The sequence below is a fragment of the Cervus elaphus genome, chromosome 30, assembly GCF_910594005.1.
Source record: "Cervus elaphus chromosome 30, mCerEla1.1, whole genome shotgun sequence".
Taxonomy (NCBI): Eukaryota; Metazoa; Chordata; class Mammalia; order Artiodactyla; family Cervidae; genus Cervus; species Cervus elaphus.
Genome location: NC_057844.1, coordinates 74731050 through 74743589, shown reverse-complemented (window position 1 = coordinate 74743589; position 12540 = coordinate 74731050). Strand labels below are relative to the sequence as shown.

At 44.2% G+C, this 12540-nt stretch overlaps 1 protein-coding gene and 1 pseudogene across 1 annotated transcript in view; both read right to left on the bottom strand.

Annotated features, from left to right (window-relative positions):
• Positions 1 to 12540, bottom strand: part of FARP1 (FERM, ARH/RhoGEF and pleckstrin domain protein 1) — a 300786-nt gene that overhangs the window by 95188 nt on the left and 193058 nt on the right. Inside the window, exon 3 of the mRNA XM_043892272.1 lies at positions 7759 to 7863. Coding sequence (XP_043748207.1) covers positions 7759 to 7863 — 105 coding nt within the window. The remainder of the gene's footprint in view (positions 1 to 7758; positions 7864 to 12540) is intronic.
• On the bottom strand, positions 9905 to 9990 carry LOC122687130 (annotated as a pseudogene).

Sequence of the window (12540 nt, the reverse complement as noted above, 5' to 3'; positions counted from 1 at the left end):
CTGGGGAGCTTGAGCCATCTTAGTGGGCTCGGGGGTGTAGGGCCATCTCTAGGTGTCTAATAACTGGAATAATTATGGGAAACGAATTCTGTCTTCTGAAGCATAAGAGCCAGACGGAAAAGGGGGTTTGGGCTCTGGATTCATTCATTTGCATGTTGGAGGTGTGCTGGCAGGGGAACCATTTGCCATCTCTAAGAACTGGCCTGCTCTGGGAAGGGCAGTCTTTTCTTGTTCAGCGAGGCCCCAGATGCTGAAGCATCAAGAACACAGAAGATAAGAAAATACTGAAGGAAAAAAAAAAAAATCAGTGGTTCTTAGGGGTTCAGAGGGAAGAGAGGGCTCAACACAAAGAGTAGAGGGGATTTTTAGGGCAGTGAACTATTCTTTATGGTATTGTAAGGATGGATATATGTCATCACACATTTGTCAAAACCTACAGAAGGCACAACATGAAAAATGAACCCTAATGTGAACTTGGAACTGTAATAATAATGGATCATCACACTACTAATGTAAGATGCTAATTAGAGGGGACACTGTGTATGGAGAGACAGCACTTGACTTTCTGCTCAATTTCTCTGTGAACATAGAGCTTTTCTAAAAAATGAAGCCTATTAAATAAAACACAAGATGATAACAAACAAAAACCTCAGGTAGCTTTCTTCCAGTCTAAGAAATGGAAGAGTATCCACAGCTGTATTTTTCCAGCAAGTTGTCCTTCCCCCCAAGTCTCTACTGGAGGAAAGCTTTGCCTCCTCCGGGACCTGCCTTGGCACCACAGGGCTGCCCTGGGTGGTCACTGGGCTGCTCTACCACCCCACCTCTGCTGGCTTCCCAAACTTTCATCTGTTCCTAAGCCTGCAATGTTCTTCATCCTTTACTCCTCGCATGTTCTGTAAGGAGCCCCTCCTGATCTCAGATGTCCAGAGCCCCTCAGGAAGAAGCAAGGTCACAAGACTGCAACTAAACATAGATGAAGGATATCTCCCCAACCCAAGAAGAGCTGGACAAGGAGCAGTAAGTGATGCTGTCATCCCAAGTAGCTGCGCTCTGTGACCTCAAGCCCCAGAAAGCATGCTTGCTGCTATGGACTGAATTGTGTTCTTCAAATACCTGTGTTGAAGCCCTAACCCCCCAATGTGGCTGTACCTAGAGACGGGGGTCTTTAGAAGGTAATTAAGAATGTGGCTCTATCTAAAGATGGGGGTCTTTAGAAGGTAATTAAGGCTTACTGAGGTCATGTTGGTGGGGCCCTGATCTATTAGGATTGTAGCCTTGTAAGAAGAGAAAAAGAGATCTCTCTCTCTGCTGCTTGAGCACACAGTGAAAAGGTGGCTGTTGATAAGCAGAGTCCTCACTAGAATCTGATTATGCCGATACCTGGACCTCAGACTCTAATACTTAGAGAAATGAAACGTCTGTTGTTCAAGCCATCCAGTCTTTGGTATTCTGTTATGGCAGCCTGAGCTAAGACACCTGCCAATGGCAAAACTTTTTTTCCTGGCATAAAGAAGATTATAAAATGAATGAGAGATTCTTCCTGAGCTTTGAAAGTGAAAGTCACTCAGTCGTGTCTCTTTGTGACCCCATGGACTGTATAGTCCATGGAATTCTACAGGCCAGAATACTGGAGTGGGCAGCATTTCCCTTCTCCAGAGGATCTTCCCAACCCAGGGACTGAACCAGGGTCTCCTGCATTGCAGGCGGATTCTTTACCAACTAAGCCCAAGCTTTACCAGTATCTATTTCATACAAAACTAGGATTTTTTTTTATCAGGTCTCTGAGCATCATAAGTTTCATGAAAGATGGGGAAGCAGCCTCACTGGTTTCTGAGCTAGAATGCAAGAAGAAAATCCAACAGATATCTGAGTGTCGTGCTATGCCAGAAATTCTGCTGGGCTCATTATTGTAAAGCATCTGAAGAATTCCCATGATAACCTTGTAAAACAGTCATTTATTAATCCCAGTTTTCAGATAAAGCACAAAAATCAAAGACATTCAGAATCTACCCAGCTGCTAAATGACAAAGCAAAGGTTTAAACAGTATTTACAGGCTATAACACAGAGCCGTTCACACTCTGCCCAGTAACCACAAGATAAATCTTAGACACACACCCATCTCTGCTGCCAGCCGTGCATGGCTCTTTGCAGCGGGAAGATGCAGCAAGCGCAACAAGTGAGGCAGAGAGAACTTGCAACACCTGAGACAGGTCTGCCTGTGACTCATGGGCATCCAGTCCACACTGAATTCGCTCATTGTAAAACGTGGATGATAAAATACCTACCTCAGAGAAATGTTGTAAAGTAGAGATTGGTAAACCAAGGCCTATGGGCCAAATCCAGTCTATGATCGGTTTTGCTACAGTCCAAGAGCAATCACGGGCTTTTAAGTGGTTGGGGAAAAAAACAGTAGCAATATATTTCATGACATGTGAAAACTCTATGACATTCAAATGTCCATGTCCATACATAAAGTTTTATTGGAACCCAACCACCACTATCTACGTACATTATCCATGGCTGCTTTGCATAGCAGTGGCAGAGCTGAGGAGTCGCCCCAGAGATGGTACAACCTGCAAAGCCTAATGTATTTATTCTCTGGCTCTTTTTGCCAACCCCTAAGGTGAAGAACAAGGAGATCAAACTAGTCCATCCTAAAGAAAATCAACCCTGAATAGTCACTTGAAGGACTGATGCTGAAGCTGAAGCTCCCATACATTGGCTACCTGATGCAAAGAGCCGACTCATTGGAAAAGACCTTGATGCTGGGAAAGATTAAGGGTAGGAGGAGAAGGGGACGACAGAGGATGAGATGGCTGGATGGCATCACCGACTCGATGGACATGAGTTTGAGCAAACTCTGGGAGATAGTGAAGGACAGGGAAGCCTGGCGTGCTGTAGCTCATGGAGTCGCAGAGAGTCAGACACGACTGAACAAGGTGAAGAACAAACAAGGTGCATTTAAGTTAATAGCAGAGTGCATGGCACACCATAGAAGTTCAAGGACAGTGAGCTCTCTGAGTCCACTGGCAACCCAACCTCTCTGACCTTTACCAGCCTTCAGACTCTACATACCCATTAGCTGGCATATTAGGTAGAGGGTCTTGATTCCTAAGATCCATAGTGTCCCTGCCATGGGAAGGCAAATCAATGGTGGGGAAAAAAGCTGATTAAAAGATTTCTCTGCTCCTATAGGGCAGTCCCATGGGTCAGCTGCTGGACTCAAGGACAACATGGGCCTGACTTGAATGTAAACATAGCAATCAACTCTATTAAAAGACAAGCCACGGGGCAAGTCTCATTGAGCACAGAGCACAACTGATTACTTACTAATTATCACTGGTTTATTCCCAGTCTCAAGAAACACATCTTAGACAGTGGAATGCATTCATTTTTAAGTGCTTAAGCTTTTTCAAACCCTTACTATGAAGAATGCCCTGATGTGGGCTATTTAATGATAGAAATGAAATGAAGAGAAAAGCGTGGAAGGCTGAGCTGCAATGCGAGTTGCCTGGCCTTACCACCTCGGGACAAAGGTTCACAACTTTGCATGCTGGGGACCTTGGGGGAACAATTAGTTTCCCACAAACCACATACAGATAAATAAACAAAATCAGTAGTGACAGACAGCCCAGGTCTGGGCATTTGAGACCAAACACGCTTCCTGTTGGGCTTCCCAGACGGCGCTAGTTGTAAAGAACCCGCCTGCCAATGCAGGAGACACAAGAGACATGAGTTCGACCTCTGGGTTTCGAAGATCCCCTGGAGGAGGGCATGGCAACCTATTCCAGTATTCTTGCCTGGATAATCCAATGGACGGAGGAGTCTGCAGGGACCACAGTCCACAGGGTTGCACAGAGTCAGACATGACTGAAGCGACTTAGCACACGTGCAAGCTTCTTGTTGGTTTGTCAGGTGTGTGAGCAGCCTCCCAGATGAAGCCGGGCAGAGGTAATAATCATGACAGTAGAATTAATAATGACAACACGCCCATGTTCACTGCAGCATTATTCGCAACAACGGGGAAGCAACCCAAATGTCCATCAACAGATGAGTGGGTAAGCAAAATGGAATCGAGCCAACGATGGAATAGTATTCAGCCTTAAAAAAGGAAGGACATTCTGACACATGCTTCAACATCGATGGACCTTGAGGACATCACACTAGGTGAAATAAGCCAGACACAAAACAACAAATATTGTGTGATGCCACTTACATGAGCTATCTAAAGTGATCAAACTCACAGAAACAGAAGGTAGAATGGTGATCACCAGGGGCTGGGGGGAGGAGGAAAGGAAGTAGTTACTGACTGGGTGCAGAGTTTCAGTTTTATATAATGAAAGTCCTCTCTATTGCACAACAATGAATATATGTCACACTACTGTACGGCACATTTACTTAAAAATGGCTAAGATGGTAAATTTCGTGGTACCTATTTTTGACCATAGTGAAAAAAATGGTAATGATGATAATGACAATAAAGTTTTATTGAAATCAAATCCATGCCCTTCATTTACACTATGAGGGGCGAGCTGAAGAGCTGGAGTAGGAACACTGGTGTGTAAAGTCTATTCTAGCATTCACTATCTGGCCCTTGACAAACATCTGCTGCTCTCTGCTTTAGAATGTGGGCCTTGTTCACTCTTGTGTCCACAAGAACTAGAGCACTCTGATGGATGGTAAGCTCTCAGGCAGTGGCCTATATTTGTAACAATTAGCTTCTATGTCTTGAAGCCATCATTAATGGGCTTAGTGAATTTTGCAATTGAACACACTCCAAAACAATAAGCAAACAGTGAAATCATAAAAAATCAAGCCTAATAAAAGCTGAAACAAGTCATCCCTGAAAGATCAACAGGTTCGTAAACCCTAGCAAAAGAGAAGCACCCACAGCCAATACAAGAGGCGCCGAGCTTGAGGTCAGATGTGGTTAGAATCCTAGCCCTGCCGATAGCTAATTGGTTGGCCCAGAAATGGAACAATCCTCTTGCTATCCAGTCTTGGTACCCTCACCACTGCTAATTTACAGTTGAGAAAAGAAACTTCAGGAGGATCAGAACAGGATAAGACTGGAGTCAGGAAAACAACTGGAACTCTGAGTAATGCAGGCAGGTTGTTACAAATAATGAGAGAACAAATCTTCAGGTGTTGTGAGAATCATTTCTGTAATACAAAACAAGTTTAAGAAACACTGGTCCACTGAACTTGCTACATGGTATGATAATTATTTGTTTCCTTATCAACTTTCCCAAGCAGGCACTTCTAATGACTGGAAACAGTAACTACTGATGGCAAGCAGTCCCTTCATAGCATGTGTCTTCTACTGTATGAGGTCTGATGCTGGACTTGGCATTGGCACAAATAATTGTTAGATGCATAAATGAATGTGGAATTAGATGTGGCCCCTCTGTGGTCGTTTGTCATATTGGAAAGAGGACTGGGAGTCAGGGCAGCTTTGATTTAATGTAAGCACCAGAAAATGGCCAAGAAGGCTCAGTTGTGTCCAACTCTTTGCGACCCCATGGACTATACAGCCCATGGAATTCTGCACGCCAGAATACTGGAGTGGGTAGGCTTTCCCTTCTCCAGGGGATCTTCCCAACCTAGGCATCAAACCCAGGTCTCCCACATTTTGAGTAGATTCTTTACCAGCTGAGCCACAAGGGAAGCCCAAGAATACTGGAGAGGGTAGCCTAACCCTTCTCCAGCGGATCTTCCCAACCCAGGAATTGAACCAGGGTCTCCTGCATTGCAGGCGGATTCTTTACCAACTGAGCTACCAGAGAATCCCAGAAGGCTTAGAGGTTAGAAGTATACTGAGAAAAAAAAAAAAAAAGAAGTATATTGAGAAAACATAGTTTGTACCCATCTTTTAATACATGTTAGATCCCCTAGTCTTCTAGCGACAGTTCTCTTTCTACACCATAAATCAGATCATGTCACTCTCTCTTTAAAATGCATTAACAGCTTCCCAACATATTGACTCAGTACAGAGCTGTGCCGCCCCCACACACGTGACCACCAAGCACTTGAAATACGGCTGGTCTGGCTGTGACTGTCACACACATATCGGACTCAAAGACTGAGCAGGAAAAAAAAAAATGTAAAATCTCCTATTCATAGGTTTTGATGTTGATTTCATGTTGAAATGATAATGATTTGGGATGTTTTATATCAAATTAAATAGGCTATTAATTCCACTTTTTACAAACTTTTAAAACATTAACTGCTAGAAAAACTGAAATAAAGTTTGTGGCTCGTATTCTATTGCTGCTGGGTAGTAACGGTACAGAAAGCCCTTTGAGATAGACCCGGCTCCCTGCTCACTTTTCAGTGTTCTGCTCACCTCCTTCAGCAGAGCCCTCCTCCACCTATCTCTACACTTCAGCCTCATCCACAGGTTCCTGAACAGCCTACTTGCTACCTGGGCTTTGGGCATCTGGTGCCCCCCTCCCTGGACCACCCTATGAGGTCAACTCCTACTGGCCTCAGAGGACTCAGTTTCACAGTATCTGGGAAGGATTTCCTGAACACAAATGTCATCTGCTGTCCCCGGTGCCCCACAGCCCCTGCTTCCAGTGGACGGTGTGCCACATGTCTTGAACTGGCCACTGACTCAGTTTGATTGTTGTGGTTGTTGAGTCGCTCAGTCGTGTCCAACACTTTGTGACCCCATAGACTGGCCCACCAGGCTCCTTCGTCCATTAGATTCTCCAGGCAAGAATACTGGAGTGGGTTGCCATTTCCTTCTCCAAAGACTCAGTTTGATGCCCCACCTGGATTCTACATTCTCTCCATCTCACTCCTGTTGGGCCTCCAGTGGCCAGAAAAGTTCTAGGCACTCAGTGTGGACTGAATGAAAAGGTAAATAGAAATGTAGTCAATAAATTTACACCCTAAAAGGGTGCCTCATAAGAGGCAGACTAGGATACAACCTTGAGAAAGTGCCATCAGCCAAAGAGAAAAAGTAACAATGAGTTCTGTTCTAAACTTTGGGATCAAGTCAAGAAAACCTTTTTAAAGACCTGCATGACATATTTAGCAAACTTCAAATGTTTGATCAACAACAATACTCTAAAGCAGGCAACTATACTCCAATAAAAATTAAAAAAAGGCTTGAGCTCATAGATGATACAATTCTGTGCTTCTGGATCTGAACTGAGATAAATCCTTGACCATGAATGCAAACACAAATGCATCAGTATGTTCACTGGAGCATCATTTGTAACAGCAAACAATTCAGTACAATCTAAGTATCCCACCCTTTACAGCAAAAATTGTTAGGTGGTGGTATATTCATTCAGGGGAATAGTACAAAACCATGAAAAGGAAAGAAGTAGACTCTCTGTGCTGAAAGGAGAGTTCCTTTATCACCATTCCTATATCTCAGATATAGGAATGGTGTGTGGGTGGGGTATAGGGCACTGTGTGTTGTTTCTTCACATTATCATATTTCAAAACTATGTGTTTGTGTGCACATATACAGACTTTTACAGGAAGGATAGACAAGACATTGGTGATGGCGGTTCCCGGAGGGAGAGGTAGGAGGAGAGGGTGAGAGAGGGGTAGCCTGCATCGCGTATTCTCTGTGAACTTGCTAATCATGCGCACACATTACTTTCAAAAACAGATCATCAAGGGCTTTCTGGGCACTTTTTCTGGTGTACACTTCCGTCAGGCCCAGAAAGGTCCCGATTACTTCCCTCTCTCAAGTCGAACAGATGGTAAAATAGCAACGTCTCAGGGACATCACCTACCGTGATCTTCTTGTGGTCGGGAAACTCGAGGCCAAAATAGTCCCCCTCCACGAGGTTGAGGTGGTTGCACACTGCGTCCAGCAGCACTTTCCCGGGGGCTCTTTGCTGGGAACAGAAAGAGCAGGAGTTACGCCCGCTGAGACAGGCAGCCACGGAGGCAAACCAGGGCTCCCACTGCAGGAGGCCTCTCGTTCCCGGGTCTGTGACAGCTCCCCACCCACCACCCTGTGACACCCAGGCCACCAGCCCCGTCCGTGCACACCGCTGGTTCCCGCCCCGTGTTGCTCTCATGCTTAGAGGCTGATCTCTGCCGTCTTCTCCTCACCCCGATGCCAGGCACTACGCCCCTTAAAAAAATGGACCCATACCATATGATATCACTTGCATGTGGAATCCAAAATTGACACAAATGAACTTATCTACAAAACAGAAACAGACCCTCAGAGAACAGACTTGTGGGTGCCGAGGGGAGGAGGTGGATTGGGAGTCTGGGATTAACAGATGCAAGCTACGATAGAGGGGCCGGGGAGACAAGGTCCTGCCGTAGAGCACAGAGCACTCTATTCAATCCCCTGTGATGAACCATCGTGAGAAAGAACTGTGTATTTATGTATAACCAACCCTTTGCTGTACATCAGGGATTTGGGGTAGGGGAAAGCACAACATTGTAAAATCAACTTCAACAGAACACAGTTTAAAAAATACACTTTATTTTTTAGAGCTGTTTACAGAAGGCTGAGCAGGAAGTGTGCACCCAGAGTTCAAGTGCATGCCAGGTACCCGCCACACCCAGGGTCTCCTCTTACTGACACCTTGGATTAGTGCAGTACATTTCCTACAACTGTCGAGCCAACATTAATATTAATACATACCACCACGCGAAGACCACAGCATACATGAGGATTCACTCTGTGTCTATAGTTTTATGGGTTTTGACAAAGGCCTAACATCATAAAGCCCCCATCACAGGATCACACGGGCGAGTTTCATCAGCCCTAAACACCCACTGTGCTCCCCTCTTCCACCCCTCCTCCTTCCCCTACCCTGAACCCCTGGCAACCACTGATCTTTTTACGGTCTACAGTTTTGCCCCTTCCACAATGTCACATAGCTAGAATTGTACAGTCTGGAGATTTTCCAGATTGGCGTTTTTTCACTTAAGTGTCATGAATTTAAAATTCCCCCCATTCTTGTCATGGCATGCTCATCATTTCTTTTTATTGCTGAATAATATGCCACTGCCTGAGTGGACTACAGTTTGCTTATCCATTCACTTACTAAAAGATATCTCGGTTGCCCAAGTTTGAGCAATTATGAATAAAAAAGTTGCTACAAATATTATTTGTGTGCAGTTTTGCGTGGATGGAAGCCTTTATGATCCTGCACCCATTTTGTGACAGCTGAAAGCGTGTCCCTGGTTCCTCTCCCTTCCCAACAAATGTAGCAGAATGCATGGCTTTCTTCTGTAGACTTTGCACAGGCTCATCTAGACTTCATATGCATGAGCGTAAAAGCCATAGGTTATGTTTTTTTCTATTTATTTAAATTAAAAAGAACTTTTTTTTACAATGTTGTGTTGGTTTCTGTCATACAACAAAGTCAGAAAGAGAAGAGATAGAGTGTTTTTAAGACCATAGGTTCTTAATCACCTTACCCAGGATGCCCAGTGAAAGAACAAATGAATACAATCATTCGTTCCACTGTATTCTAGTCATATATAGCTAAGTATCCACAAGTCTGTGTCTCTAATGAAACTCTGGGCTACATGGTCACCCTTCTGTTCCTACTGGCAGAGTCCCTGGCACTCCTTCAATGTCTGCTGAAATCCATATTACACATACATATTCTATACCTTGAGTCTATAGTGAAAGGGAAAACGATATGCAAGAACCCATTTTCTACCCCCGACAGCTTAGGATCATACGCCTTGCTTTCTTTTCACTCTCTGGTCAATTCTCAAAGGAAAGAAAGTGAAAGTAAAAGTCACTCAGTCGTGTCCAGACTACAGTCCATGGAATTCTCCAGGCCAGAATACTGGTGTGGGTAGCCTTTCTTTCTCTAGGAGACCTTCCCAACCCAGGGATCGAACCCAGGTCTTCCGCATTGCATGCGGATTCTTCACCAGCTGAGCCACGAAGGAAGCCCAAAAAATATGGAACACTTCACAAATCTGCATCACCTGCTAATCTTCTCTGTATCGTTCCAATTTTAGTATATGCGCTGCTGAAGCGAACACCAATTCTTAAAGACCCACTTGCAAAACAGATGCAATTCCACCACACAGATCAAACCCAGCAAGAAAAAATGTTTCAAAGACCTTGTCATCTCCAGTTACTGGTTTTATACTTTCACCTCCCTTCTGTGAAGAACAGAGCAATTTAGGAGCCAATTAGTAACCCAGGAGACTAAAGGCAGTAGAAGTCAGACCCTGACAAGCACAACAGGCATATCCATTAGGCTGCCCGGTAGCGTGACCTGAGCAGCCAGCGATAAAGCATCTCTCTCTTTTTTAAACAGACACCACTTTATGCTCCTATGTTCCTCGCTGGAATTCGGAAGATGCTCACAGCTAGCTAAAGGCATGCGGTAGTCTCCATGCATAATCTCAAATTCACAAGGCTCTAGACATTGAATGCCTGGTCCAAAGGAAACTGGGAGAGTTGTCGCAATTACCCCGATGGCACAACTAACACGTGATGGTGTGTAAACCCCATTCATGTCAGTCAAACAGATCCCCGCCGCCCTATCCAGCACACACGTGTGTGTCCAACTCTGTGACTGTAAGGACTGTAGACCACCAGGTTCCACTGCCCATGCACACACACACACACACACACACACACACACACACCCTGCATTTATCCAGTGTTAACAGCTGCATGGATTACTGGTCACCCATCTTTTTTCCCACCTCTCTGGCAGAGCAACATCATACTGAGAGCACTTGGGAATTCACTAGTCAGGCCCACGGGGTCCTTGGATTCAAATTCTCACACCTGCCTCCACAGAGTTACATGAAGAACTTAGACACAGCTCCTTGTTCGAGGGCCTCCTCTCCATCCAGTAGAATCTGCAGAGACCAGCTAATAATACCATGATAGGAATGGGTTGGGCGCTGAGAAGTTGTAGAGAAATTCCTGTATCGTTAAGTTTTTTTTTAAAGAGAAGACCACATTCTAGTTTCACAATTCTTCTTTCTCACCATTCTTGACATTTCCTACTTGTCTTAAAATGCAGCACCAGTTATCTGACCAGCTGGCAAGCACTGTCTTCCAAAGAATTCCTGGAACTAAGTGAATTTGATAACTTCATCTAGATTTACAGGGGCTGGGAAACGAGACTTTACAATTCAACGCTGAAAGTCCAAACAAGTTTAAAAAAATCATAAATCAGCATACAATGGACAGCTTTATAGAATGATGTTCAACTAAGCACTTGGTGGAACATACCGAGGAGAGAGAGTATTACTGCTGAATTAGGTCCTTGGCGGAGTCAACAGGGACTTATGTGACCATACTGAGCACACGCTGATAATAAGAAGAGGCTGGAAATAGGTGTTTGGAGTCAATCCAGTTAATACATGATATAAGCCTCGTCTCAAGTCTTAAAGATTTCCTTAAGATTTATTGCTTTGTACAAATCTTTGACACAAAATGACTTTTCAATGGGACCCCAGTTTTTATACAGGGAGAAGTTAATTTCAAATTTGGGCTTCCCTGGTGACTCAGACGGTAAAGAATCTGCCCACAAATGCAGGAGACGCAAGAGATGAAGCTTTGATCTCTGGGTTGGGAAGATCTCCTGGAGAAGGGAATGGCTACCCACTCCAGTTTTCTAGCCGGGAGAATTCCATGGAAAGAGGAGCCTAGTGGGCTACAGTCCATGGGGTCGCAAAGAGTCAGCCATGACTAACACTTTCATACTTTTCACTTGACTGATATTCTAGCTCTTAAAATTGGCCTGTAAAATAGATGCCTTTAATGCATTATATGAATTCTCCTGTCAACACCGGCTATCTTCAGGGATATAAGGAAAGCCAGTATGTAGCATTACTAGAAAGTATTTCTAAGGGATGGAATGCAGTCAGTACATGACAACTGCATGGGAAAATGGACGTGGCATTAACGTCTCAATGTACACCAGGCAGCTGTGCCTGAAATGTTTCTAGACATCACAACAGCAAAGTTCAGGGACCCTATTCTCTTCTAGGAGTTAGTGTAGAAATGTCTGGGTTTCATTAATGCACCCAGAGCTGAATTCAGCTTCAGAGGAGGCACCTCAGAGAAGGGAAGCCAGAGAAGTTTCATCCACATTCTTTAAGAAAAGTTATCCCCTCCTTTCTTCCAACAGTGGATTCACTCCATTAATCCTCAACATCCTTCCTTTATGCTCATCTCCAAGGAATTCTTTGAACTTCACATTATAAGGAATTCTGCTCAAAAATCACACCACAGAATGTAAAATGGGTGGTTGCATAACCCTGTGAATGTACTTAACACCTCTGAATTGTACACTTAAAAATGGCTAAATTGGTAAATCTTTTGCTGTGTTCATTTTACCAAAATTTAACAATGCAGAAGAGAGAAGACCAGAAAAGAAAAAAGTTAAACAGAGGATGGTATTCATATCTACAAATGATCCAAGAGGGTTACTCACAATAGAGCCTGTTTAAAAACTATTTTTAAGAACAACAAAATAAAGAGTCCACTTCCTTTATATTAGATCTTAGAATAACACGGAGGGCGGTAGGACCCAGCTCAAGATGAGAGGTCGCGAAGAGCC